The sequence below is a fragment of the Ipomoea nil genome, unplaced genomic scaffold (genome assembly GCF_001879475.1).
Source record: "Ipomoea nil cultivar Tokyo-kokei standard unplaced genomic scaffold, Asagao_1.1 scaffold0711, whole genome shotgun sequence".
NCBI classification, from domain to species: Eukaryota; Viridiplantae; Streptophyta; class Magnoliopsida; order Solanales; family Convolvulaceae; genus Ipomoea; species Ipomoea nil.
In genome coordinates, this window is record NW_017617139.1 from 352201 (window position 1) to 380099 (window position 27899).

General features: G+C 34.7%; 6 protein-coding genes across 9 annotated transcripts; 3 read left to right on the plus strand and 3 right to left on the minus strand.

Moving 5' to 3' along the window:
- Window positions 1–513: 513 nt before the first annotated feature.
- LOC109176558 (probable protein phosphatase 2C 35) lies at window positions 514–3316 on the plus strand. Of its 3 annotated transcripts, none has more exons than XR_002053399.1 (3): window positions 514–1887; window positions 2942–3062; window positions 3205–3316. XR_002053399.1 is itself a non-coding variant. In XM_019326013.1 (2 exons), the coding sequence occupies exons 1-2, from the start codon at window positions 982–984 to the stop codon at window positions 2685–2687; spliced, it is 1059 nt and encodes a 352-aa protein (XP_019181558.1). In that variant the 5' UTR covers window positions 518–981; the 3' UTR covers window positions 2688–2804. The 3 variants fall into 3 exon arrangements, 1 of the variants encoding a protein (XP_019181558.1); XR_002053400.1 differs by having other exon boundaries at window positions 2942–3035; XM_019326013.1 differs by lacking the exons at window positions 2942–3062; window positions 3205–3316 and adding an exon at window positions 2535–2804 and having other exon boundaries at window positions 518–1887.
- Window positions 3317–4757: 1441 nt separating this feature from the next.
- Window positions 4758–5417, minus strand: LOC109176567 (uncharacterized mitochondrial protein AtMg00810-like). The gene is made up of 2 exons (XM_019326023.1): window positions 5201–5417; window positions 4758–5047 (listed from the first exon to the last, which is right to left on the minus strand). The coding sequence occupies exons 1-2, from the start codon at window positions 5415–5417 to the stop codon at window positions 4758–4760; spliced, it is 507 nt and encodes a 168-aa protein (XP_019181568.1).
- Window positions 5418–5692: 275 nt separating this feature from the next.
- LOC109176569 (uncharacterized mitochondrial protein AtMg00820-like) lies at window positions 5693–6169 on the minus strand. The gene has a single exon (XM_019326024.1). The coding sequence runs from the start codon at window positions 6167–6169 to the stop codon at window positions 5693–5695; it is 477 nt and encodes a 158-aa protein (XP_019181569.1).
- A 539-nt stretch (window positions 6170–6708) lies between these two features.
- On the plus strand, window positions 6709–8134 carry LOC109176570 (protein FAR1-RELATED SEQUENCE 9-like). Its single transcript, XM_019326025.1, has 2 exons — window positions 6709–6770; window positions 7027–8134. Exons 1-2 carry the CDS (start codon window positions 6709–6711, stop codon window positions 8132–8134), a joined length of 1170 nt encoding a protein of 389 aa, XP_019181570.1.
- Window positions 8135–11602: 3468 nt separating this feature from the next.
- On the minus strand, window positions 11603–12924 carry LOC109176571. The gene is made up of 5 exons (XM_019326026.1): window positions 12844–12924; window positions 12308–12436; window positions 12079–12157; window positions 11787–11993; window positions 11603–11683 (listed from the first exon to the last, which is right to left on the minus strand). The coding sequence occupies exons 2-5, from the start codon at window positions 12367–12369 to the stop codon at window positions 11603–11605; spliced, it is 429 nt and encodes a 142-aa protein (XP_019181571.1). The 5' UTR covers window positions 12370–12436; window positions 12844–12924.
- Window positions 12925–20765: 7841 nt separating this feature from the next.
- LOC109176574 (pyruvate, phosphate dikinase 2) lies at window positions 20766–27583 on the plus strand. Of its 2 annotated transcripts, none has more exons than XM_019326028.1 (21): window positions 20766–20900; window positions 21049–21331; window positions 22483–22539; window positions 22664–22897; window positions 22968–23105; window positions 23286–23448; window positions 23526–23761; window positions 23838–23966; window positions 24081–24260; window positions 24358–24495; window positions 24613–24777; window positions 24859–25020; window positions 25114–25203; window positions 25333–25471; window positions 25559–25736; window positions 25817–25946; window positions 26044–26172; window positions 26256–26393; window positions 26473–26550; window positions 26650–26794; window positions 26918–26952. In XM_019326028.1, the coding sequence occupies exons 2-21, from the start codon at window positions 21050–21052 to the stop codon at window positions 26935–26937; spliced, it is 2931 nt and encodes a 976-aa protein (XP_019181573.1). In that variant the 5' UTR covers window positions 20766–20900; window position 21049; the 3' UTR covers window positions 26938–26952. The 2 variants fall into 2 exon arrangements, with proteins under 2 accessions (XP_019181573.1, XP_019181574.1); XM_019326029.1 differs by lacking the exon at window positions 26918–26952 and adding an exon at window positions 27306–27583 and having other exon boundaries at window positions 20767–20900; window positions 21041–21331; window positions 26650–26741.
- Window positions 27584–27899: the final 316 nt, after the last annotated feature.

Below are 27899 nucleotides of genomic sequence, written 5' to 3' on the forward strand. Positions count from 1 at the left end.
ATAATAACAATACTAATATTATGAAGTAGAAGGGGAACAGCAGTACGGATGGGAGAGTTGAGAGAATATGATTTAGCTTTTCATATATTCTGCATATACAAGATCATGGAGGGAAGGGGTATTTATAGTGTTGAGATTTAGGAGGTAATAAATATTAAATTCGCATAAGGTGGACAGGTAGCAAAGCTAGCCTAGTTGGTAGCTGAAGATGTAGCATTGCTGTGTCGTGCTTGAGGTCCTGAGCTCCATTCCCCGTTGCTGCTTCTTGGAACTTGCAATCAGCTTTTTGGAGAATTATGAACCACGATTTAATGTGACTTAGCAGTGAGTATTACTTATGGTCGAAGTAGCTTGGTGGAGAAGACTTCATCTTTTATACACAAGGTCAAGGGTTCAAAACTCAACTTGGACATTCACATTTCCTTTTGTTTCATAACAACTATTAAGTTATAGATCGAGAAAAAGTAGAGTTGATTTCTAATCTTCCAAAGACCCCACCTAAACCCAACACCTCACGCCTTCTTTTGCTGACATTTATCTCAGAAAAGTCTTTACTTGATCACAACAGAAGTATTCCTAATCCTGTCTTTTACTCCTTTGTGTTAGTCTCTTTGTCAATTAGGTTTCCGTTTGATACTACATTGTCCCGGGTCCTTTCTTCTTAGATGGGTTATACTAATCGTGAGGAGCTTTATTGTTTAGATTCTGTCTTGCTGGAGAATAACGTCATGATTTAACAAACCCAGTTGCTCTTAGGGTTTGTTTGCTGCCTTGTTTCTCAAGAAAAATTTAAAAGGTTCCTTGAGAACCCATTTCAATGTTGCAATTTGCGAGATACACATTCCACCATTTTCATCAAAAATACTGTTTCAGTGTTAGTTTGGGTTCTTCTCAAACACCCGCTTCTTTCGGAACTTTCCACATACACTTGGTGTGCGCTTTTGGTTTGGCTCTGTTGGGCACCTGAATTTGTGCTGAGAGATGGGTTGTATTCATGGCAAGTGTTGTAGCAGATACCCTTCGTCTTCAGATGAGGAGAGCAGGGAAGAATTGGGTCCTTACGCTCAAACACATATTCTTACTAACAGGTCTTTAGATGTTGCTTATGTGCCTTGTGAAAATTTCAAATTAGAGTACTCTGTGCTTACACAGCGCGGTTTCTACCCTGACTTTCCGGAAAAGGAGAATCAAGATAGTTATTGTATCAGAAGAGAGCTTCAGGGTAATCCAAATATTCATTTCTTTGGTGTGTTTGATGGGCACGGGCAGTTTGGTACAGAGTGTTCAGGTTTTGTTAAGGATAGGCTTGTAGAGATATTGTCAAATGATCGTCAGTTGGTGGAAGATCCTGTAAGGGCTTACAACGCTGCATTTTCAACAGCTAACGAAGAACTTCACTTGAGTAATATAGATGATTCCATGAGTGGGACAACAGCAATTACAGCTCTTGTTATTGGTGACATGTTGTACATTGCAAATGTGGGTGATTCGAGGGCGGTGCTAGCTGTTAAGGAAGGGAATGCTGTTATTGCTAAAGATTTGTCTTCTGACCAAACCCCTTTCAGGACAGATGAATGTGAAAGGGTGAAGCTTAGTGGGGCTACTGTTCTGACTGTTGATCAAGTGGAGGGCAATAAGGATCCAAGTATTCAGGCATGGGGTGATGAGGAGACCGGAGGTGATGATCCGCCTAGGCTGTGGGTTCCAAATGAGAAGTATCCTGGGACCGCATTTACACGGAGTGTAGGGGATAGTGTAGCTGAGAATATTGGTGTAGTTGCTGATCCAGAGGTATTAACACTACAGTTAACCGCTAATTACCCCTTCTTTGTACTTGCAAGTGATGGGGTCTTTGAGTTCATCTCCAGCCAAACTGTGGTGGACATGGTATGCCGTTTGCTTCACAATTAAAAATTTATGTGTTTTGAAAATTTTGACTCATAATCTGACACAATGCATTTCCCTGCTTACTTTTTAACTCGTAATTCTCTCTATTTAAACAATATGTGGATATTCATGCCCTAAATATCATGCAAATTTATAGTGATAAGTCCTATCAAAAACAGTTTTTAATTGCAATACTGTGTCGAAGGTCACAACATGTTTGTAATGTAGGCATTAACTAAAGGAGAATATGAACTGTTTTATTATGAATATATTCTTAGAAAGTAATGGGGTTCTATAGTTTGGACATTTTAAATGCCATTTTGGAACCCTTTTTGTTTTTTTTTTTCTTCAATCCACTCTCTACTGCACATGATAATGTCCTACTTTATTTAGTTTAAACTTACAAAGGATCATCCAATTCAGTATGTCAAATTACTGCATTCAGTAATCAATAATTTCGAAAATATTGCTTGCCTTATAATTTATATTACTTGTAGAACCAAAATAATGTGTGTAGGTCATCATTTGGGATGAGACAACCTTGTGTTATTCCCTTCTTTTTCAAAATCTCTCAACTATTTGGTATTATTCTTGCCAGCATACTCTTGAATTAACATTATTTATACTTCAATTCCTTCGTTGTGTAGGTGAGTAAATATGAGGATCCTCGAGATGCATGCTCAGCCATTGCTGGAGAAGCATACAAACTTTGGCTAGAGCATGACAACCGAACTGATGATATAACAATCATTATTGTACACATAAAAAACTTGTCAGTGCATGAACTATCAGATTCGTAGTGCAACTACTCTATTCTTCTTCTGCCACTGAATTCTATGATTCTATTTGTATTAATATCTGGAAGTAGTGATGATTGTGTTGGTTGCTATTTCAATTCGAATGGACTTTCACTTGGATATCGGTGTATTAATTTGTGTATTGATGGTAGGATACACACACACACACACACATAAACATACTAATGTGATTGGTGGCTTCATCTTCAAGTTCTAAAAAAAAATCATATTTAGCTTCAATTTTTAAATTTTGATAGTCAGGTGCAAGCAAGCAATACTGATATGAGTGGAGAAAAAGAACTAAATATGGACAAAGGAACGATTGGAATTTATTCCACTCCTGGATCATAAGCCTTTCGGTTGGTGAATGGTGAGAAGGTGATGATGACTCTGAACTGCACTCTTGTCATCCTATTTAATTACTGGTTCAAAGCTCTATGGTTCCATCTGAAACCTGCAGTTGAGCATCTTAGTTGTTTCTTTACCCCCATTTCCTCCTTTTTCTGCTCTATTCTGCTAGGTTATTGCTTTGATTCTAGGATAAAATATGGCTCGTCCTGTTTTCATTGCTGAGAAGGAACAATGAAGAGACATAGCAAAGGGCAATGATTTTGGATTAAAGATTCAGGCTCCCACAGGTTCCCAGTTTTTTTTTTTTTTTTTTTTTTTTTTTTTTTTTTTTTTTTAATGATTTTGTGGATTATTGATTTTTTGAGCAATACTGACTTGTTTGATATGCATGATTCTGTCGTTGCCTCAGGTTCTAACAGTCATTATACCATGTACAAGTGGACCACTGACATAGGATACATTTTTATTATATTAAAGATACATTTTAATACACTAAATGTTTATTTTTAAAGATAAATTATGTGAATACTGAAGGTTTGCCAACGTCTATGTGGAGGGCTCCTCACTACAGTTACTGGGTTGGGACAAAAGTATAGTTGATAATTTCAATAATAATTATGGTATAATTAATAATTTGTTAAAAGTAAAAAGTTTGGATATGGTTACTGATTAAATATATTTATGGTAACATTGTATACATATATACATATATATATATATATATATATATATATATATATATATATATATATATATATATATGTGTGTGTGTGTGTGTGTGTGTGTGTTACAAGTTTTAGTATTAGTATAAAAAACAGATGAATATTAATAAGAAGTGAGTTAGATTAGTTGGCAAAGCATGTGTTTGGTAATAATGAAGATCATGGGTTCAAATTGTGGCATTAACATATTTTCACCATTTTTTTGGCTTTAGTACAATCACATTTTTAATAGTTTTTTTTTTTTAATATTTAACATACACACACATATAACTAGCATTCTTTTATATTAATAATGAGATGTGTAATTTATAATGTGTTTTTTATTCAAATTATTTTATCAAATTAATTATATTTTATATTTTGTTATGAATATTTATATAAAGTTTCGATGAGTTTTATTTTTTGCTCATATCCAACAATATTTATACCTATATTTCTTAGATATATTTTTTTTCAAATTATCTCTTTTGTTTTAACGTTTCGCCTTCACTGGAAAAAATTTCTGGATCCGTCCCTGCTTCTTCGCCCCCCTTCAACGGAATTCTTGGCTCCGTCCCTGTGTGTGTGCGTGTGTGAATAAGTATACTTAGAACTGTATTATTGATGATCAATGTTGTACAAAAGAATACATATATATACAAACTGAGGAACCTATTTGAGAAGAAACATGACTCTTTATAGAAGAGACATGTTTTCCAACACCCCCTCAAGTTGGAGCATACATGTTATATTCGTTGAGTTTGTTACAAATATATTTTATTCTAGGACCTCTAAGTGACTTGATAAGGATATTTGCCAATTGATCACTGGAGTTAACATGGCTTGTAGTAATCCACCCTGACATAATCTTTTTCCTGATGAAGTGGCAGTCAATTTCAATGTGTTTGGTTCGTTTATGAAAGACTGGATTCCTAGTAATATGTAGGGCTGCTTGGTTGTCGCATATCAATGTTATTTTTGTAAGATCACAGTATCGTAGTTCTTGAAGTAAGTGCTTTAGTCATATGAGTTCACATGTAGTAAGAGCCATAGCACGATATTCAGCTTCTGCACTAGATCTGGTTACCACATCTTGCTTCTTGTTTTTCCATGAAATCAAGTTATCCCCAATGAGAATACAATATCCAGACGTAGATCGTCGGTCAAATGGAGAACTTGCCCAATCAGCATCAGAGTATCCAATGATTTGAGTGTGACCTTTATCTTCATAAATTAGCCCTTGGCTTGGTGCCTTCTTAATGTATCTCAAAACTCGAATAGCAACATCCCAATGATCAGCATTATGAGTTTCTAAAAACTAACTTAATACACTTACTGCAAAGGAGATATCTGGGCCTGTGATTGTGAGATAGTTCAATTTCCCGATAAGCCTCCTGTAACTTTCAGGTTCGGATAGTATCTTACCTTAGTTGGGAAGGAGTTTGACATTTGGATCCATCGAACTATCGATGGGTTTACAATAAAGCATCCCAATTTCTTCAAAAATATCCAAAGCATACATCTTTTGTGAAATAACCACACCATTATAGGATTGGGCTACCTCAATTCCAAGAAAATATTTTAACTTTTCCAAATCCTTAGTCTGAAAACTTTTAAAGAGATATGCTTTCAACTTGGATATGCCCTCCTCATCGTTGCCAGTAATCACAATGTCATCCATATATACTATAAGGTAGATACACTTTTCCTCCATTGAGTTTTGATAAAACACAGAATAGGTAACTTTACTTTGAATCATTCAAAATTCACTAATAACTGTGCTAAAACGACTAAACCATGCTCTCGGGGACTGTTTCAATCCATACAAAAATCGTCGAAGTTTACAAACCAAGCCAGACTCCCCTGAGCAACAAATCTAGGTGATTGCTCCATATAGACTTCTTCGTTGAGATCTCCATGTAAAAAGGCATTCTTAATGTCTAGTTGATATAAAGGCTAATGACTGATAGCTGCCATAGAAAGAAGCAATCGAACCGAGGCAATTTTAGCAACAGGGGAAAAAGTATCTGTATAGTCTAACCCATAGACTTGAATGTATCCCTTAGCCACAAGTCGAGCTTTAAGATGATCAACTTTACCATCTGGACCTACTTTCACCATGTAAATCCATTTGCAACCAATAACAAATTTACCATGAGGTAAAGGAACTAATTCCCAAGTGCCACTGTCTTGTAAAGCCTCCGTCTCAGTTAACATTGTTTGCCGCCAGCCAGGATCAGAAAGGGCTTGATGGGTTGTTTTGGGAATAGTGCCAGATGATAAATGTGAAACAATGGCATAATAAGGAGAGGATAGACGATCATAACTTAAGAAGGTATATATGGGGTGGGAGTTGCGAGTAGAACGTATACCTTTTCGCACAGCAATAGGTGCAATAGATGGGTAATCCTCATATTGAGGTGGACCTAACATAGGAGAAGATGATGTGGCGGTGGAGTCGTCAGGAGTCTCTGGAGAAGCAGTATGAATAATAGGCACATTGGACCTAGGACGACGGCAGCAAACTTGTAAAGGAGGAGGAGACTCAAAGATATTTTCACAACTAGACTGTATGTTTATAGGACCAAAATCTGGAATGGGGAGGAGTTAGTAATAGTTGTGTTATCTAGTGATGTAGGTGGGAAGTATGAGGAAGACTCTAGGTGGGAAGTATGAGGAGTTAGTAATAGTTGTGTTATCTAGTGATGAACCATCATTGCATGAATGTAATGTTTGGATGTGGTTTTTTTATGAATAAGAGGATAGAGTCATTTGCGTGGTTGTTTAAAGCGTTTTTAAGATCCATGGATGGCAAGTGTCCACAGACTATCATGACGGATCAATGTTCAGCTATGGCTGCTGGCATTTCCATGGTGTTTCCTACATCACGCCACCGTCTTTGCATATGGCATATTGGTGAGAATTCGAAGAAGCATATCAAGGCATTAAGGAATCATAAGGATTTTCTGGATATGTTCAATTGTGTGTTGAAATACACCGAGACTGAAGCGGAGTTTGAAGTTTACTGGACAAGGTATGTTATTATGAATTTACATTATATAATTCTGAATTTTCTGTTATGTCATTATGTATTTTCTGTTATGTCATTATGTATTTTCTGTTATATGATTTATGAATTTTCTAATATGAGATTATGAATTCACAGCTATACAATTATGTATTTTCTGTTATGTCATTATGTATTTTCTGTTATATGATTATGAACTTTCTAATATGAGATTATGAATTTTCAGAATATGATTAGTAAACATGTGTTTTAACTTTTTCAGGATGGTTACAAAATATAATTGTCATAAGAATACATGGCTAGAGAAGCTTTATGACTGTAGGGAGAAGTGGCGTCCAGCGTTCAACAAGGATTATTTCTCCAGGGGTATTTTATCTTCGCAAAGGAGTGAAAGCACAAATCATTCAATTTCTAGGAGGTTGTCCAAGACTGCTGGTTTATGTGATTTTTATTCATCCTTTGTGAGTGTTATTTATGAATGGAGAAGTAAGGAAAATGGTGAGGATTTCTGGTGTTCTCAAGGAGTACCCGCCATGATGATGGATCATGTGAAACTCCTTTCACATGCTAGAGAGGTTTATACAATAGAGATATATTTTCTGTTCGAGGAACAATTTATGAAAGGTAGCTCTTGTTATCAAGAAATGGTGTTGAACGATGGTTGTAAGTGCAAGTATCACGTGTGGCGACCAGACATAGATATCATAAGGCATGAAGTAATTTTTAAGCCAATCAATTTGGATATATGCTGTAGTTGCAAGCTGTTTTTAGAATTGGGAATACTTTGCTGCCACTGCTTACGTATACTTCATGTGCACTGTGTTTCCAGTATTCCCGATAAATACATTCTAAAAAGATGGACTAAAAAGGTTGTTGAGGGTAGAAATGTGGACATTGCATCCGTGTTTTATAATGGTGGTGTCCCTTCTTCAATTTGGGCTGTTGAGATTAGTAGGAAATTTCAAAGGCTTATTATTTGTAGCCAAGATAACAGTGTTGCTAGACAATTCTGTGATGAAGCTGTTGAGAATGCAAGGAAAAACATTGAACCTGAGATTGGGGATGTGAATATTGAGGAGGGTGTTGTGTCTTCGTCAAGTGGTATTGTCCAAGACCCTTCAAGCCGGAGGAGTAAAGGTGTGAGAAATAAAAGGAGTAGTAGTGTTATTGAGAAGAAGTACAATGCAGCAAGGGGGAGAAAGAGTGCTGCAAACAAGCTTGCTTCAATTACAAAGGGCTCTGTCCAATCATTGGTCTTGGAAAATATTTCAGAGATTGGTCGTGATGGATATCTTGTACATCCAAGCACTGGGGGTTCACAGTTTGTTCATTTTAATAAGAATGTAGACCACGATGTAGCTATAGATTGAGATTGTGTTAATAGAACTTCATATGTTTAGCAGTGTTGTGATGAATACTATGCAAAATACTATGTGTCAGTTTATGAATTTTCATTTATGTGATTATGCATTTTCCTTTGTGTCATTATGGATTTTCCTTTATGTCATTATGAACTTACAGTATGTACTTACGAATCTTATAATATTAGACTGTGAATTATGTGTCAGATTATGAATTTTCCTTTATCAGTTTATGAATTTTCTTTTATGTGATTATGATTTTTCCTATATGTGATTATGAATTAACAGTATGTACTTATGAATTTTATGCTATTTAGATTTTATGAGAATTATGTGTCAGATTATGAATTTTCCTTTACCAGTTTATGAACTTTCCTTTATGTGATTATGAATTTTCCTCTATGTGATTATGAATTTACAGTATGTACTTATGAATTTTATGCTATTTAGAGTTTACGAGAATTATGTCTCAGATTATGAATCTTCCTTTATGTGATTATGAATTTTCCTTTATGTGATTATGAATTTTCCTATATGTGATTATGAATTTACAGTATGTGCTTATGAATTTTATGCTATTTAGATTTTATGAGAATTATGTGTCAGATTATGAATGTTCCTTTATTTAATTATGAATGTTACTTTATGTGATTATGAATTTTCCTTGTTGTCATTATGAATGTTATTTTAATGTTATGTAATAATGAATTTTCAGTTATAGCTAACACGTATACATTCATAATCTCATAATAGAAAGTTCATAATCGCATAATAGAAAACTAGTATTTGTACCCGTGCGATGCACGGCAATGTTATTATGATGTAATATATAAAAGTTTGTTATATTGAAGATATAGGACCGATAAGGTTGAAGATGTAATAAATGAAAAAATATAATTTATTGGCGTTCCATAAACAAAACAATTACACATTATTAAAGATTTTTTTTTAAACTACATTTTGAGTATTGTTTAAAAGACCTCTAGATTTCCCACAAATTAAGATTTTAAGACCGTCAGGATTACTCACCCTAGAAACTGCTACATACAATTGGCCATGGTTAAGAACTGGATTTTTTCAGTAACAAACCAACATGTAAAAGCGTTTGACCTTGAATTTTGTTGATTATCATTACATATGATAGCATAAGTGGAAACTGCGTTCTCTGAAATTTAAATAATGCTAGTCTTGGGTCTGAAGGAGTCAATGTCAGCCTTGGTATCGTTGTACTTGATAATTTAATACGATTAAGGTTTTTAGAGTATTCGTACTATTACTGAATGTGCTACTTTGCGTAGAAAGATTGTGAAAAATCGAGATATTAAACTAAATTTCTACCTAAAAATTGTTGATATCTACCTAAATTTCTTAAATTGTACTTTATCTTCAAAATTAGAACTATTTTTTAATTTTGTAGAATATTTAATTGCTATAATTTTATAACTTGTTAAAATATAAAATTAGATATATTATAAACTAAAATTCCGTAACTATACATTATGTACAAAGAATATGCAGTTAACTGTAATGTAATTTTCTCTTGCAACTAATAGTTGTTAAATCATTTAGCTTCCTCATATCTCCTTCAAACTTCATACAATAGTAATGATAGAATACTTGCCTTTTTTTTTTTGTTTTTAAAATAAAACTACAAATAATAGTAATGTTTAAATAATTGAACTGAATACTAAAATGACCAATACTAAACTCCTTGACTAAATATCCATGATCTCCCTTAGTATCCACAACCCAACTCCCTCAATGCGGAATCCTTGTCAAATGCTATAACAGAGTCCTTAGAAATGCAGTGCATTAGAAGTTCATTTGATCGGCATTTGGAGAGTCCTCTTCACAGTCCTCCATTAGAAATGTTGACTCTTTATTTCCCTATTTAGAGTTGAGGGTGAATACAACGTTATGGTCATTGATCTTCTTGGTCCAAGTTTGGAAGATCTCTTAAACTACTGCAATAGGAATTGTCTCTAAAAGCTGTAAAAGTGCTTGCAGATCAATTAGTAAGTAGTTATTAGTTGAACTCATGTAATGCATTCTTATTTTACCAGCATGCTATGCTTCATCTATTATCCATTTGTGATTATCCTATTAATTCTTTTTTTTTTTCTTTTTCCAGATTAATAGAGTTGAGTACATGCATGCCAGAGAACTTCTACACTGTGATATAATTTCTTGATGGGTCTAAGTCGCAAAGCAAATCAGGTAATATCTTTAATTTTTTTTTATATCTAGTTTAGCTTTAAAATGGCTGTTCCATCGACGCTAAACATAAATATTACTCTGCAAACGTCATAAATAATATCTTGGTTAGAAAGAGTGACCACTGATGTTTAGTAGGAGATAGGAGAGGAAGTGATAGATCAAAACGTACTTGGCATCATAAACAAATAGTTAAAACATTTACCAGGAACTATGACAAACAAAAAAACAATATATTGCTATTTTCTGATTAAACAATACACTGATTAAAATTACCTCTTTTAAAGGAAGCAAACTCCTTAGAGCAATGGTGGTTCCAAAACTCTGTGGCTTCATAAAATAAACATTGTTTACTGCTGAATCTCTTTGCATTTTCACTTTCAGATAGTATAGAAGCTAACCGAGCTCTGAACTCTGGGTTCAATGTGCTGAGGGTCAATGACAAAGTCTAGACAGAGAAGAACAAACACACAGAGAATTAATGGCAAAGTGTGGCTTGTTTGTGTATAGAAGAATTTATAGAAGAGGTTTGAAGGTTGTAGAGTTCCAAAAATAATCAGCTTCAAAGGAAAAGAAATAATGGCAGCAACATTGGATACTGAAACGGCACAAATTAAAGGCTGCGTAGAGTTTATATCTTCTAGATTTTGAATTGATTTGAATTTACTGTATTTATTTAATTATTATTCATTTAATTTATTTAATCTCAGCATTCATTCTCAGATGTATTCGAAATGTATATGTAAATACTGAACGTGTACCAGAAGAATTGTTTGGAACAACTTCCAACATTTTGGGGAATCTAAAACGGTGGATAAGTATGACTTTAGTATTCAATTGTAATAATACAAATACACTTATTGTGAATAGAGAATTAAAAAATAATAAAATAAATAATAAAATTATGGAACCACAAAAGTAGATATGCAAAACGGTGTAGTTTTTACTGAGCGGAAAATTGGAGCCATGTGATTGGCTGAATTCTTATGGCTTTATTATATAGTAGGATTCATAATATGGTACTTGAAAATTCATAAATCTACATGATCCATATGTAATCTGAATTAAGAGTAATAGATTGTATATTCACAGGTGCAAAATATCTGTGCACATTACAAAATGAGAGATTCTCAATCTAGGGTACCAACAGTCAAGATTTCAAAATGAAGTATTGACAAAATTAATGCTTCATGTTCACAACATATTCAAACACCAAAAAAGCGGTATAGTTTCATTTCTTCTTTGAGAGATCCTTTGCTGCCTTCATAACTCGCAATCTTTCAGTGTTCCTACCCCATGTGATAATGTTTGACGCGTAGCTCTAAGTTCCCAAAGGAAGTCAGCCTTCAAAAAAAAATGTTAAAAAACAAAAAAAAAAAAAAAAAAAAAAAAAAAAAAAAAAAAAAAAGCAAATCTTAGTTGAAATTAATATATCTTATACTCTTACATTTACACGGGTGCCTATCTTGAATCCACTGTCCCAATCTTGAACATTCCCCTTGTACGACTCCATGTGTCGCATGACATATATGCCACAGTCAATGACATTGTCAAGCTCCTTCCAAGGAATGGCCAAGTATGATACAGGAAGCTTTTGTATCTTACGGAGTAGGGGTGATTTTTCTGCAGTCAAGTACTCTTTCAAAGCAGTCATCTGGACAAAAATGAAACTAGTGTGATAATGATTCGTTGGAAATGTATAACAAATGTTTGGAAGGTCAAGTTTAAGGTTAAGTTACCAGTAGACTAGGGCAATCTTCATACTTGTCAGCTTCAGTAACATCCTTAGGCAGCATCTTGTTGTCTATGATTTCAACACTTTTTGAGATGGTGTTGATGCAGACAATAAAGTAGTGTTCGTGTCGAAGCACGTGGAAAAATATCTAACATCAAAAGAAGAAGTAGTTAGAATAGAGAAGAAATATGTCATTAATGAATAAATGTTGAACGTGGGTAATTATAAATTACCAAATCAGCATCATTGACGTCAAGATTTCCAAATTTGGAAATTTCATACTGTAACCGCTCATTGAAATTCTCCTTCCGCTTTTGAAGCGGAAGATTCTTCATCCACTGTTCAGTTGGGTCAAGTTGAAGCTAAGGGGAAAAAAATACGTATCAATGATAAGTTGTGCAATATGTAATGGCAGTCATACATAATTCATAATATCATAACATAAAATCCATAATATTACAAAGAAAATACATAACTACAGAACAGAAAATTCATAATATCAAAATTGTAATTTCATAACTCACAATAGAAAATTCATAATGCCATATGGGAAAATTCATAATCACACACAGAATATACATAATCTCACATCAGAAAGTTCATAATATCAAAAATGTAACTTCATAAACTCACAATAGAAAATCCATAATCTCATCTGAGAAAATTCATAATCACACACAGAAAATACATATTTACATGACATAAAATACATAATGGTTAACAGAAAATTCATAAGTGAGCAGAGTAAAAATTGTTGGTATTAACTTACATGTACCAACGTGCTAAAATAGATGCACTTTGGCTTCCCCAATGCCCGTTTTGTGTTGAGGAGTGTAAGCCTCAACGCCCATACATCGATGAATGTGCTAAAAGTTTCACCGCTGCGTAGGGTGTGGAAATCTCCTCTTGTCATTGAGAAATCATCAAAGCTAAACCGAGTTTCACTACATCAACAAAAAAGTTTGATAAATAGGTAAATGAATTAATACATGGTTATAAATGTGAAATATTCATGAAAATAAAAAGTTTTTTAAATGGTTAGATTCAAACATACTCTATTGGATGATTTGTAGAAGCATCGATGAAGGCGTAGTTTGATACGGCCCTCTCGGTGACACTAGCATTATGGTTAGACGGTACATTCTTTGTCCAGAAAGGTGACCTCAAATTTAGCGGGATGTTTTTGTATTTTCGGATTGGTCTCTTTCGTATGGTGACATCCTCGACATCAGATTCACTGTCCAGAAATGCTCTGTAAACACATGAAGCTAGTTAATATCATCATAATTGCACAATCTCAGTTTAGAAAATTCATAACTGCAGTACAGAAAATTCATAAATACAGAACAGAAAATACATAATTGCATATCAGAAAGTTCATAATATCAAAACTGTAATTTCATACTCATAATAGAAAACTCATAATCTCATATGTGAAAATTCATAATCATTCAGAAGAAAAGTCATAATATAATATCAGAAAGTTCATAACATAATTTCATATTCTAATTAGTTTACCTATCAATATCATCGAGGGTAGCAGGAAGTGTAGCAGCAAGCGTAGAAGTATCAGCAGCACCAGGGACATCTCTAGCGAATGGAACCTCAATCAATGGAATTATTTCTCGTCTTTCAGAACTTGATGCAGCAGGGGTAGCAGCATGGGTTTCAGAAGATGAAGCAGCAGGGGTAGCAGCAGTGCTAGGAACATGTGTAGCAGCAGGGAAAGCAGCAGGGGAAGAAACAGGCGTAGCAGCAGGGGTTGCAGCAGGGGTAGCGGTAGGAGTAGCAGCGAGTGTAGCAGCATCAGCAGCACCAGGAGTGTCTTTCACAATGTTCTGAACAAGGGCATCCAATTGATCTTCATCCAATGCGCCCTGCTCCTGTGGTTCGTCAACCAATGGCGCCGGGGTATAAGAAATCCCTAAATCAAACGAGGGAGGGTCTAACTCCATTTGCCAAGTGGTCTTTTGGAAGGCTTCAACCAAGGCATCAACAACCTTTGTGAAAGACTCTTGGCCAAAGAAGATGTCGTCAAGTTGAGAGGAGGTTGGAGTTGGTGGTCTTTCTATCGTGCTTGCTACGCCAATCATGGTAGAAATCCCAGAAAATGCAGCCTTCATAACATCCACAGGGGCGTTTTGTTTTCCAACTTCAGCCATAGCCTCGCCGAATTCCAAGACATCAGTAGCAAGGCGTTGTAGAACTTGCGTGACCCTGTCAACACTGGATGGCGGCACAGAGATGGTTGGGACTGGTTGGGCTGAAGTAGAAGCAATACAGTCAGCAGTAGGCTTTGCAATACGAGGGATAACTTTCCCTTTACCATATCCGTCCGACCTTTTCTCAGCAGAAACCCTTTGTCGTGCAAGTTTTTTTGTCCATGCAGTAATGCTTGGATATGTTCTTTGAACCCTCATTCCTTTGTACTGGACCCGATCAAAGTAGAATAGCTACAATGTTCAAGAAAAAGGTAAAATAAAAAAGTTATAATCATAATTCCATAACTATAAATTCATAATATCCTAACACAAAATTCATAATTACATTACAGAAAATTCATAATACCATAATAGAAAATCCATAATCCATATGAACACTATATTCAACTATCATATTATGGATTTTATGTTATGCAATTATGAACTTTCAATTATGAGATTCATTATTGCATAACATTAAAATAACATTCATAATGACAACAAGGAAAATTCATAATTACATAAAGGAACATTCATAATCAAATAAAGGAAAATTCATAATATGACACATATAATTCTCATAAAATCTAAATAGCATAAAATTCATAAGTACATACTGTAAATTCATAATCACATAGAGGAAAATTCATAAGCACATAAAGGAAAATTCATATGCTGATAAAGGAAAATTCATAATCTGACACATATAATTCTCATAAAATCCAAACAGCATAAAATTCATAAGTACATACTTTAAATTCATAATCACATAGAGGAAGATGCATAATGATATAAAGGAAAATTCATAATCATATAGAGGAAAATTCTTAGAGGAAAATTCATAATCACATAGAGGAAAATTCATAATCTGACACATATAATTCACAATCTGAATATCATAAGATTCATAAGTGGAACTAGAACTTACCAATATGAATGTCATTGGTCCAGTAAAGAAGCTACTACTTTTCTTCTTGTACTGCTCGATGGATTTGATCAGAGAGTTGTAGGTGTAGCTACACCAGTTGTACTCCTTTATCTCATCAACATTAATCAAGGAGTTGAGGATTCTGTTGTTGCAGTAGCGTGTCTGAAATCCCCGCATCATGCACGAAACAGTTAAGACCATGAAGTCTCTCTTAAATTCATCTCCATAATCTCCCCTTTGAACTATGACATCTCCCATCTTGGTAGTGATTGGGGAACCAAGGTTAATATTCCACCTTTGCCTCCAACTTTGCAAGAGACCCCTGTACTCCGGTGTCCCCTGTTCATCATATTTTGGGGCCTCAACAACCTTCTTTTCTCCTCTTGGAATGCCAAGAGTGTACTCAATGTCCTCTTCTTCAACAGTGAACTTGTCGTTCTCCAGTTTGAAATGTGTTTGGAAAAGCTCAAAGTTGTTTAGCAAATACTGGACTAATTGTGACTCATTTGCACACAATTGAAGGTCCAACGGGCTCCGAAACCAATATCACGGACAGATTGTTTTTGTTCTGGCGTTAGCTATTGTACAAGCCTGAACATGGTCTTTGGTCCCATCCGTGTGCTGAAGTAGGAAGTAGAACTCCCTTCTGCACGATCACCTCCATCTGCTTCAGTATTTTGCACAATGGCTGTTTTGCCCCTATGTCTATCATTTATCTGTTTTGATCTCTTTTCTCTAATCACTTCTTGCTCGAGCCGGTCATCAGACTGCTGCTGGGATGGTTGAGCAGCTTGTGAGTCAAGTACAGCCCTTGTTGTTCGTTTTCTCTTGTTTTTTGTCGTAGTTTTGACTGCAGTGTTTTGTTCAGCTGTTGTCTGTGAGGGTTGTGATGGTTGTGCAGCTTGAGAGATCAAGACTGCCTTTGTTTATGAGCGTGTTCTCTTTCGTTGAGCAGTGTCCATTGCTTTTATTAAAAATGTTAGAAAGCAAGTAAGTCATATACAACATATAATATAGATTGATGGAAAATATATTCCTTATTTCAGTAGAGGGGGGATGGGGAGTGCCGAATAAATCCAGCCATGCTCTACCGAAAAGAATATATTGTCCATCAATAACAGTCACACATAATTCATAATATAGTAACATAAAATTCATAATATCACAAGGAAAATTCATAACCTCAGAACAGAAAATTCAAACCCCATAACAGAAAATTCATAACCCCAGAACAGAAAATTCATAACTACAGAACAGAAAATTCACAACTCACAATGCAGAATTCATAATCTCCTATGAGAAAATTCATAATCTCTCACAGAAAATACATAACCACATATCAGAAAGTTCATAACATCAATAACAGTCACATATCAGATATACATTCATAAGCTCATAACATTACATTCAAAACCCCATTTTAAAATTTCAAAATATGTACACAGAATACAAAAACCCTAAATCATAAACACATCATGTACAAAATACCTGTAAGACAAGTGAAGCAACGTTGAGAATGAGCGATGGAGAGGCTTTCTCCTTTGATAGCTACGGGAGAACGCGAAGTTTTGTTCGAGAAATGCGAGAACGAGAAATGCGAGAGCAGAGAGGAATGGCTGTGGAGCAGAGAGTTTGAGAGTGATCGAAGGAAATGGCTGTGGAAGACGAAGTGAGAGAAGAGAGCTCGAGAGTGGAGTTCAGAGAGTAGAGGGATGGAGGTTGCGTGGAGAGGAAGTGAAATGGTGTAGTGGAAACTGGAAACGCTATTGGCGCGTTTAATTTTAAAAAAAAAAATAAATAAATAATGTCAGTGGTGGGAGTTAACGGTGCCACTTACGGGCACCGTTAGTCCCACTCACACTAAACGGTGTCGTATGGAACCGTGTTCACCAACCATGATGAACACGGTTCCATGGCATAACAACTGGTAAGTCAGTGGTTGGGCAGACGTTATGCCATGGAACCGTATTCACCATTCATGGTGAACACGGTTCCAACGGTGTTAGTACACCGTTATCTTTTTTTTTTTTTTTTTTTTTTTTTTTAATTATGTGACTGCCTACACATTCACTTTGGAACCATGGGATTATGAATTTTCTGTTATAAGATTATGAATTTTCTGTTATGAGATTATGAATTTTCAGTTATGAGATTATGAATTTTCTGTTATGCGATTATGAATTTTCTGTTATGAGATTATGAATTTTCATTACATTCATAATTTCGGACATTCATAAATTATGAATTCATGCATGCACATTCACTTTGGAACCATGCCTACATATTCCCGTCTGAAATCACGGACATTCATAAATTATGAATCTATGCCTGCACATTCACTTTGGAACCATGCCTACACATTCACTTTGGAACCATGAGATTATGAATTTTCTGTTATAAGATTATGAATTTTCTGTTATGAGATTATGAATTTTCAGTTGTGAGATTATGAATTTTCTGTTATGCGATTATGAATTTTCTGTTATGAGATTATGAATTTTATGAAAATTCATAATCTCATAACAGAAAATTCATAATTTGATCAGTAACGCACCGTTAACTCCACATCCGCGAATTTTTTTTTTTTTCCTAAAAACGACGTCGTTTTGACTTGTGTTCACCATTCTCGGTGAACACGATTCCACGGCATAATTTGCGGTGGTTGGGCCTCTAGGCCTTTACCCATAATAAGTTTGGGCTTTGAGTTGGGTAAATGATGTGAGAGCAATTATACTATGGACTGCAGTTCACAAAGCTCTGTGGACCATGGTCCAAAACGACAGATATTATAGTGTATTTAAATTGACACTATTTCACGTATTATTTTTATTATATTATTAAATGAAACTGTAATTGAATTGAAATGAAATTTCAATGTATACAAAATGAAACTGAATAACAATTTCACATATTTTAATGTATATTGTCCAACGAAACTATAATTATATCAAAATGATATTGTAGTTGTGTTGAAATGAAATTGCAGTGCATACTTGACGTCAGGACCACAATGCATAGTGCATCGCGGTCCACAGTATAATTTGCCATGATGTGATCTTTTTAGAAAAAAACTCGTTGCTTCAACATAAAATTATTGCCTCTTGCATTGATTTATTTATGATTAGCTTAATGGCCAATTATAAAATGATGCATCAATAGAAAAATTTTAGTTGACATGCTATATAGTATTTTCTATCTTTTTATTAAATTTAATAAAAGGATAATATAGCGACTAAAATACATATAAAAATTAAAAAATTTTGAAAATGAAAGAAAATGCAATTAAGTTTCTTACTCAGCAAGAAGATAGTTTAAAATTATCAGAAAAAATTGAATTTTTACAAAATTCTAAAAAAAAAAAAAAAAAGTTATGGAAAAAAAAGTTAAGAACCATTTCGAAGATTCCAGAATCCATTGCAACTTTTTTTTATAATATTAGAAAAATAAAAAATAAGAAAATCTAAAGGTGTATATTGGTTACCAGATTTTATGAGAAGTTAGGCCCTTACCACACCTTTACAAAATAAATAAAAATAAAATAAAATTCAAAAGACAAAGTCATAAAGACCATAATAACTTAAATATATAATAATAAAGATCATACAAGCCATAAAAATAGAAGTATGTGCTAAAAGGGAAAAAAAATCTTCCAAAATTGTAGGAAAGAAATAAGATGAATAATTTGAACAGAAAGGGAAGTAAGAGACGGCTCCATACCTGTGAAACCGTCTATGTCCATAATTACTGAATTATCTAAAAACATAATAAGTTTCAATCCAAGTTATACTCTTGGTTTATGTCCGTTTTTTCCGTTAATTTTTTGTGTATCTTGTACTATAAAAGTTATACTCTATAATTTTTTGGACAAAAATATCCCTGCAGTTATAATTTCTGTTATCTTTCCATATTATTATTATTATCATGTACATGCATATACCATAATTTTTCTTACATCCTTCAATGGTAAGTTTGAATTCATTTAAGTTTTAATTAAAATGCTACCATAGTTATATTTAGTAATTTATCATTTCTATCATTCTTAATTACCTCAATAATATTAATATGAATTATATATATATATATATATATATATATATATATATATATATATATATATATATATATACACACACACACACACTATTATTTTTAAAAAATTAATATAACTAAGATTTTAATATTTAATTTTAATATTGGGCATATATTTTTTGCGCATCGCGCATATAAAATACTAATATGTTTATAATTATAAAGCTATATATTCATAATTTTTTAACTTTATATTTATAATTATTGAACTCTATATTCACAATTACAGAATTCTATATTCATAATTATTGAATTATATGTTCATAATAATTATAAATCTATATATTCATAATTTTTAAACTTCATATTCACAATTATTGAATTTCTATATTTATAATTACAAAATGATATGTTCATAATTATATTCTCAACTATATATTCATAATTATAAAATTATATATATTCAGTTTTGAAACTATCCACTTTCACGGTTCCATAGCATAATTTGCCGGCTCCATACTTCTTGTGTCCTAAACTGATTCACGTGCCAAGTATAATCCACACGCCAAACAAGAAAGTTCAAGGGTCCCACCTTTTCTATGCCAAATCTACCCTCGTGTACCTTGTTAATCACAAAATAACCTTTGAAAATATTTTTTTATGACAATATTGGAGAAAGTTTTATTTTGAGTAAAGATACGTAGTCACTCTCTTACGTATTGTCAAGTTGATCAAATTGTTGATTTAGTAACCACAAAATTACAAATTTGATTCATAAGGCTCATTAACATTTTTTATTTGAACTAATCAACCATGAACAACATAGGCTGGTCTACCTCCTTGTGATCCTGTGTCGACTAAAATTACAAAGTGAGTGAGATTTATACAATTCACATCCTCAGATAATGATTGTAGGTTTCTCTCATGACCAAAAACAATACTTTAATAATAATCTGTAAAAGGGACTAAGGGTAGACATAGATTATAGAAGTCAAAAAATTAATTTATAATGACTCAAATAAAACAGAAACAAATAGAGTTGATTCAAATGAATTGAATGTCATTTTTCATTTCATTCATGAACTAAAAATCAATCGAGTTGATTCAAATGAATTGAATGTCATTTTTAATTTCATTCATGAACTAAAAATCAATTGTTGCCCAACATGAGTGCACACGATCGTGTGTATTCATTTGTGTCTCACCGTCTCACGAGAAGATGTCTGAAATATTAACATTTTTATAATAATATCTATTAGTTACTTATTTTTTTTTAAAATGCGAAACCAAAATTATTTATAAAAAAAAAAAAAAAAAAAAAAAAAAAAAAAAAAAAAAACAAAAGGTCCAAGGGAAAATATCCGTAACTCAGCTTGCTATTTGGTCTACCAACAAGGGCAGCAATGGAAAATCCCATGTCCATATTATTGATATTTGACAGAGTATGGGTTAGTTTCAGGGAATCAACTTGGCGCCAAAAGAAGATAGGTTGATTTTAATATAGTCCACACATAAATGCCTTTGATTTAAACCAAGAACAGACACCCCCACCACATTTTGCTTTTCCTGCACAAAACCAATTTCACATTCAAAATAAAATCATATCTCCATCTGCTAAACTTTCCATCCCTTCATTCACTCTACCATTCATCAATTTCCCAATATCAGGTTCAAGAATTTTTTTTTTAAAGAAAAAAAAAATAGTCAATCTTCATCTGTTTCAATTTTTATGATTGTAAAAATTGGAGTTGATCATAATATGGTGTTTGATCATGAGCTGATCATTGTTTTCTTTTTTTTTTATAAAGTTTTATAGGATGAATATTGTGAAAATAATAGGAATAAGGTGTACTACCAGTGGTACAAGTGATGGGTATTCAAGAAGATTGTTGAAGGAGAGGGATGCAGAGCAGATTGATCTTCTTGGAGCCAACCCTCCAAGTGTTTTTGTTGGGAAGTGGTGCAGTCGTCTGAGGATCATTAGGTGCCACAACTCATCATACATCAACTCTAATAATAGCTTCTCAATTCGACGAAAACATCATGTTACTCCTCGAGCGCTCCTCACTACTCCAGCTTCTGAGCCAACTACCAAGAAGGTAGCTACTCTTCGAACTATACCTGTTTGGTAAAAAATTGGCCTATAGGCCAATTTTGACTTATTTGATCACTATTAATTGTTTGATTTAGTTAAAATATCAATATAAATGTTTGGTTAATTAGCTTTTGCAACTCCAAAAGGCTAAAATTCAAAAAGCTACTTCAAACAACTTTTTCAATCAGTTTTTTTAGAAAAGAAATTATATCAAACAGCAATCAGCTAACAGTTAATTTACGAAACATTTTTCTACAATTAGCTAATGTTATCAACTATTAATATACCTTCTAATTAACACAATCAGCTAAGAGCCATTTTACCAAACAGGGCCATAATCTTTTTTTTTTTTACTTCGGGTGTTTGTAAGTTTTCTTTTTCTTTTTTAAATTTCCAAATTGGGAAACTGAGCTAATAATATCCCAGATTAGACTTGGAGTGTTGTGTAGTGGCAGCCTGAACTTGCCATCTCGTGGTGTTGGGCAGAGGCCGGTAAAGGCTAAGTCTAGCACTCAGTATTGTTGGGCGGAGTCCCGTAAAAGGCTTAAAGGGCCAAGTCCAGCATTCAGTGTCTCAAAAAATGTGATGGCGGTCTATAAGGAAATAAAGTTGCGCCTTCGCTACTAGCTATAGTTTTTGGTGTAAGTGGTAAGCGGTTGATACTAACATGCAGTAGGAGCACATCAGGGTAGTTATCTGATTATCAACCTACCTAGGACTCTGTACTAAGTATATCTATGTCTCTCCCTTTAATTTAGAGAGACTGTGAGGCCATTCTAGTGGGATTTTCTCATTATGCAATATGCAATAGGAGTTATTATTGACAGCAAGAAATTAAGTTTTCAATGTTTTTGCTTAAAACTTTAATTTGCTGCATCGATCTGGAATCACCAAGTACTATTAATGGTTTTAGTTTTTTCACTGTTAGTTGTTCCCAATCAATTCAATTGGATTGTGAGAGTAAAAGGGACAGGAAATTCACTTAAACAGATATGGTAATAGGGAAAAATTAAGGTAGATATTAAGTAAAAAAAAAAAAAAAAAAAAAAAAAGGAAGTGATGGATGAACAATTTTGTTAAATTTTGAGTTTGATGAGCTATTCCAAATGTTCTCTATCAGTAAATAATGTACGTGTTTCTCTTGCTGGGGTGCAGCGAGTGTATACTTTTGGCAAGGGGAGAAGTGAGGGAAACAAGAGCATGAAGTCTTTGGTGAGTCTCTCCAAACAATTACTACAAAGAAGAGATTGAGAAGTTTTGATAATGATATGATAGTAAGAGTCTGTACGTGTGAATGGTTGAAATGTAAATTTATTAGCATTTGATGAATGTGCAGTTGGGTGGAAAAGGTGCAAACCTAGCTGAAATGGCAAGCATTGGTTTATCTGTGCCTCCTGGGCTCACTATTTCAACAGAAGCTTGCCAAGAGTATCAAGAAAACGGAAAAATACTCCCACCCGGATTGTGGGAGGAGATATTGGAAGGTTTGCACACAGTTGAGAAGGACATGGGAGCTATCCTTGGGGATCCCCTCAAGCCTCTCCTCCTGTCAGTTCGGTCTGGTGCTGCTGTGAGTTTCTAATACCCTTCACGCATCCTTCATCTTGCATTGTGATCTTATTCACTTATTTATGCCTTAGATCTCCATGCCCGGAATGATGGACACAGTCTTGAATCTTGGACTCAATGATGAGGTTGTTGCGGGCTTGGCTGCCAAAAGTGGAGAGAGGTTTGCTTACGATTCATACAGACGATTCTTGGACATGTTTGGAGATGTGGTGAGTGTTCTCCACAATGTCAATTTTGAACATTCCATCAAAAAACCATTTAATTTGATCCTCCATTTGTTCTTTACTGACTGTTCCTAAAGACCATTGCTAATGCAATGGAATGATCTAAGTTCCAATTATTCTGATCTGTACAACTAATAATCACATCGTTTATCTGTTACATTCAAGGTTATGGGCATTCCACATTCATTGTTTGAGGAAAAGCTAGAAAAATTGAAGGATTCCAAAGGAATAAAGCTTGATACAGACTTAACAGCCTCTGACCTTAAAGAGCTGGTTGAGCAATACAAAAATGCGTATATTGAAGCTACGGGTGAAAAGTTTCCTTCAGGTATGTATGTACCATTATATTTATTTTAATTGGTTTCTGGTTATTGTTGTTTTTAATAAATTTTTTGTCATGATCAGATCCAAAAAAGCAGTTAGAATTGTCTGTGAAGGCAGTTTTTGAATCATGGGACAGTCCAAGGGCCATTAAGTATCGAAGTATCAACCAGATAAGTGGGTTAAAGGGAACTGCAGTGAACATCCAATGTATGGTATTTGGGAACATGGGTAACACCTCAGGAACAGGCGTCCTCTTCACCAGGAACCCGAGCACTGGTGAAAACAAACTGTATGGAGAGTTTCTAATTAATGCTCAGGTGAGTTTGTAATTTGTTTTACGTACTGTACTGTACTGTACTGTACTGTTCAACAATATAATGTTTTATTTTGTAGGGAGAGGATGTTGTTGCGGGAATTAGAACACCTGAAGACTTGGACACGATGAAGAAGTGTATGCCTGAAGCTTACAAGGAGCTCCTGGAGAACTGTGAGATTTTAGAACAGCATTACAAAGATATGATGGTAAATCTTGCTTTCGTTAAACTAACTAACAGAAAGTTAGGCTTGTTGTATATGTTATCGCATAACTGATTACTAGGTTTGTTTTTGGGTTGTGTGGCATTTCTTCAAAGATAGGATATTGAATTCACTGTTCAAGAAAATAGGCTGTGGATGTTGCAATGTCGGTCAGGGAAGCGTACAGGAAAAGGTGCGGTGAAAATTGCTGTGGACATGGTTGAAGAGGGAGTTGTTGACATTCCAACTGCAATAAAGATGGTTGAGCCGCAGCATCTTGACCAACTTCTTCACCCTCAGGTTACTTTCTTTTCAAATGCCTGCTAATTAATTATAACTTGGAATTTTAAGAAAACAAAGTTTGTTAGTTGTTCATTTGGATCTGAATGTAGTACAGTTTGAGAATCCATCTGCTTACAAAGACAAAGTGATTGCTATGGGGTTGCCCGCATCTCCTGGGGCAGCTGTAGGCCAGATTGTATTCAGTGCTGATGATGCTGAAGCTTGGCATTCTCAAGGGAAGAGTGTCATTTTGGTATATAATCTCATCTCAATCATTTTTAGTTTTGGCGTAAGTACTAAGTGGTAAGCAAGCGTTTCATCCTAACAATTATGTATATATATATATATATATATATATATATATATATAGGTGAGAAGTGAAACAAGTCCTGAAGATATTGGGGGCATGCATGCTGCTGCTGGGATCTTGACAGCAAGAGGGGGCATGACATCTCATGCAGCTGTTGTAGCCCGCGGCTGGGGAAAATGTTGTGTGTCTGGTTGTGCTGATATTCGTGTCAATGATGCCGACAAGGTAGGATGGATTCTCGATCTCTTGAATGTGTAATTAGGATTATATTTATTGATTCATCATACCACTACTACGCTACTGCAGGTTCTTTTTGTTGGAGGCAATGTATTAAACGAGGGAGAGTGGCTTTCACTGAATGGATCTACGGGTGAAGTGATCTTGGGTAAACAACCACTCTCTCCTCCTGCTATGACTGCTGATCTTCAGACTCTTATGTCTTGGGCTGATGAACTAAGGCATTTAAAGGTGCTGTAATGTTTTTATTTTGTATCAATAAGTTTGGCCGCGCCTTTGATTAGTTATATATTTATATTATATGCGGATTGCGGGTGGTGATAGGTTATGGCAAATGCTGACACACCAGAAGATGCATTAACAGCAAGAAATAATGGTGCTCAAGGAATTGGTCTATGTAGGACTGAGCACATGGTAGATCTTCTCATATTTACTTTTTAGTAATTGCAGTATGTATGTCTTCTTCCATTGTATAGACTATAGAGCGAGCTATTTCGAAAAATATAATATTAGTGTATGTATGTTGTGGATTTGGCATTTCAGTTCTTTGCTTCTGATGAGAGAATAAAGGCTGTGAGGAAGATGATAATGGCAGTTACAGCGGAGCAAAGGAAGGAAGCCCTCAACTTGTTGCTTCCTTATCAGAGATCTGATTTTGCAGGAATTTTTCGTGCAATGGATGGTGCGTTTAATTTCTCATCTCTTAGGGATCACTTTTTCTTTCTTATAATTTGCATGCTTGATTATCTGCAATATATATAATCATCAGGTCTACCTGTGACAATTCGGCTGCTAGACCCTCCACTCCATGAATTCTTGCCAGAAGGGGATCTTGAACAGATTGTGAATGAACTAACTGCAGATACAGGAATGAGTGAGGAGGAAGTATACTCAAGGATTGAGAATCTTTCTGAAGTGAATCCCATGCTTGGATTTCGAGGCTGCAGGTTTCAATTCATTAGCTTCCTTGGATTCCTGTACTAAGTTAACTTGTCTCTCATCTCATCTTATACCTACCTGCGTGCAGGCTGGGGATATCCTATCCTGAACTTACAGAAATGCAGGTTCGGGCAATTTTTCAGGCTGCAGTATCAATGAGCAACCAAGGGATTACTGTCCTGCCCGAAATTATGGTTCCCCTTGTTGGAACTCCCCAAGTATATATGCACATCCTTGCTTTTATTATTTCTATATATATATTTCATAACCCAATAATAAGTTAAGTTATCCCTAACTGCCTGGCCTGGGTGACAGGAATTAGGGCATCAAGTGAGTTTAGTTCGTGGTGTTGCGAGTAAGGTTTTCTCAGAGATGGGCACCTCGTTGAATTATAAGGTGGGCACAATGATAGAGATCCCAAGAGCAGCTCTTGTGGCTGATGAGGTATGTTTAATCTGGATCAGAATTTACTTGTCTTAATTAATTGAGTTGGGAAGTTTAGTGATGAAAAGAGTTGTAAGTGTCAGATAGCAAAAGAGGCAGAGTTTTTCTCGTTTGGGACTAATGATCTCACACAAATGACATTCGGATATAGCAGAGATGACATAGGAAAGTTTCTACCTGTATACCTGTCAAAGGGCATTCTTCAACACGATCCCTTTGAGGTATGTATAGTATTAGTATAGTATGACTTCAATTCCAAGCTGCACTTTTACGTATATATTCCATTCCGATCCTCATCAGGTTCTGGATCAGAAAGGTGTTGGGCAGCTGATCAAGATTGCCACCGAAAGAGGCCGTGCTGCTAGGCCAAGCTTGAAGGTCACAAGAGCACCACATCTTTTTGCCCATTCATCAAACTAAAATAATCTTGAATTAAGTTATGAGGTCTAATATGAAATGATGTTAAACAAAAAACAGGTTGGAATCTGCGGAGAGCATGGAGGGGAGCCTTCTTCTGTTGCATTCTTTGCAGAGGCTGGATTAGATTATGTGTCCTGCTCTCCATTCAGGTACCTACACTTTTTTTTTTTCTCTATTATTCAACTCATCATATGTTGGATGCTGGAATGTTTTCTATTTATACATGTCAATTTATATATATATATATATATATATATATATATATATATATATATATATATATTGTTGGACGGAGGCCAATAAAAGTCCCTGGTGGTTGGGGAATTGTTGGGGAGAGGCCGGTAAAAGGCTTAAAAGGCCAAGTCCGGCACTGTCCTAGAAAGTGTGTGGTGGTATAAGGGTATAAAGTTGCGTCTTCGCTACTAGCTATAACTTTTGGCGTAAGTGGTAAGCGCTTGATCTAATAAGTGGTATCAGAGTCAGGTCATGAATCTAAGGAAGGAGAATTGTATTGTTGGGCGGAGGGCGGTAAAAGGCAAAAAAGAACAAGTCAAGTACTCAACATCTCGAAAATGTGTAATTACCACTTAAGCCAATTATATTAAGCAATATTGACATTAAGTATGGTGCACCATTACTCTTTGCTTCACACCAATCCGCACTATAGGAAGAGTAGGTGTGCCTAATGAAGTGTGATCCCTTTAATTTGACAGGGTGCCAATCGCTAGGCTTGCTGCAGCTCAGGTTGCTGTTTGAGGAAGACCAAACTATATGTTATAAGCTGTAAATATAGATTAGTAGTTCAGAATATTTTACAGTAAACGAAAAATAAAATAATAATGATAATTAACCATCCACAACATGGGGATATACAAAGAAATGTAAAACAAAGTGAAAGAGTGACCATGAAAATTGTGTTCCTTCACTATGCAAAATGTGTAAGTGTGTATACAAATTTAATACTAATTAAGTTTCCTTTTTAAAACTCAAACCATATAATGTCTTACTATGTGTGTGTTTGGTTCATAAGTTTACGAGTAGTTATGCTGTGCAACCGTGTGTATCATGCATGGTGCACACGGTTGCAAAAACGACGTCGTTTTGACGTCCAACTTAAAAAAAAAAAAAAAAAAAAAAAAAATTAGTTTCGTTTATCGTTAACGGCGTTATTTTGTGCATAATTTGAACTATACATCCATAACTTCATAATTATACATTCAGAATTGCATAACTACACATCCATAACTTCATAACTATACATTCAGAATGTGAAATTATAACTTCATAACCATACATTCAGAATTGCA

What these genes read in the sequence shown, in the direction of transcription:
- LOC109176558 (XM_019326013.1), top strand. Translation starts at nt 982, where the DNA reads ATGGGTTGTATTCATGGCAAGTGTTGTAGCAGATACCCTTCGTCTTCA. An exon ending in GCCAAACTGTGGTGGACATG is followed by an intron (nt 1,888 to 2,534) that starts GTATGCCGTTTG and finishes TTCGTTGTGTAG; the next exon opens with GTGAGTAAATATGAGGATCC.
- LOC109176567 (XM_019326023.1), bottom strand. Translation starts at nt 5,417, where the DNA reads ATGGATGACATTGTGATTACTGGCAACGATGAGGAGGGCATATCCAAG. An exon ending in TTATTGTAAACCCATCGATA is followed by an intron (nt 5,048 to 5,200) that starts GTTCGATGGATC and finishes GTTAGTTTTTAG; the next exon opens with AAACTCATAATGCTGATCAT.
- LOC109176569 (XM_019326024.1), bottom strand. Translation starts at nt 6,169, where the DNA reads ATGTTAGGTCCACCTCAATATGAGGATTACCCATCTATTGCACCTATT.
- LOC109176570 (XM_019326025.1), top strand. Translation starts at nt 6,709, where the DNA reads ATGTTCAATTGTGTGTTGAAATACACCGAGACTGAAGCGGAGTTTGAA. An exon ending in TTTGAAGTTTACTGGACAAG is followed by an intron (nt 6,771 to 7,026) that starts GTATGTTATTAT and finishes TAACTTTTTCAG; the next exon opens with GATGGTTACAAAATATAATT.
- LOC109176571 (XM_019326026.1), bottom strand. Translation starts at nt 12,369, where the DNA reads ATGAGCGGTTACAGTATGAAATTTCCAAATTTGGAAATCTTGACGTCA. An exon ending in AAGATTGCCCTAGTCTACTG is followed by an intron (nt 11,994 to 12,078) that starts GTAACTTAACCT and finishes ATTTTTGTCCAG; the next exon opens with ATGACTGCTTTGAAAGAGTA. An exon ending in AGATAGGCACCCGTGTAAAT is followed by an intron (nt 11,684 to 11,786) that starts GTAAGAGTATAA and finishes TTTTTTTTGAAG; the next exon opens with GCTGACTTCCTTTGGGAACT.
- LOC109176574 (XM_019326028.1), top strand. Translation starts at nt 21,050, where the DNA reads ATGAATATTGTGAAAATAATAGGAATAAGGTGTACTACCAGTGGTACA. An exon ending in TGGACATGTTTGGAGATGTG is followed by an intron (nt 23,106 to 23,285) that starts GTGAGTGTTCTC and finishes GTTACATTCAAG; the next exon opens with GTTATGGGCATTCCACATTC. An exon ending in AGTTTCTAATTAATGCTCAG is followed by an intron (nt 23,762 to 23,837) that starts GTGAGTTTGTAA and finishes TTTATTTTGTAG; the next exon opens with GGAGAGGATGTTGTTGCGGG.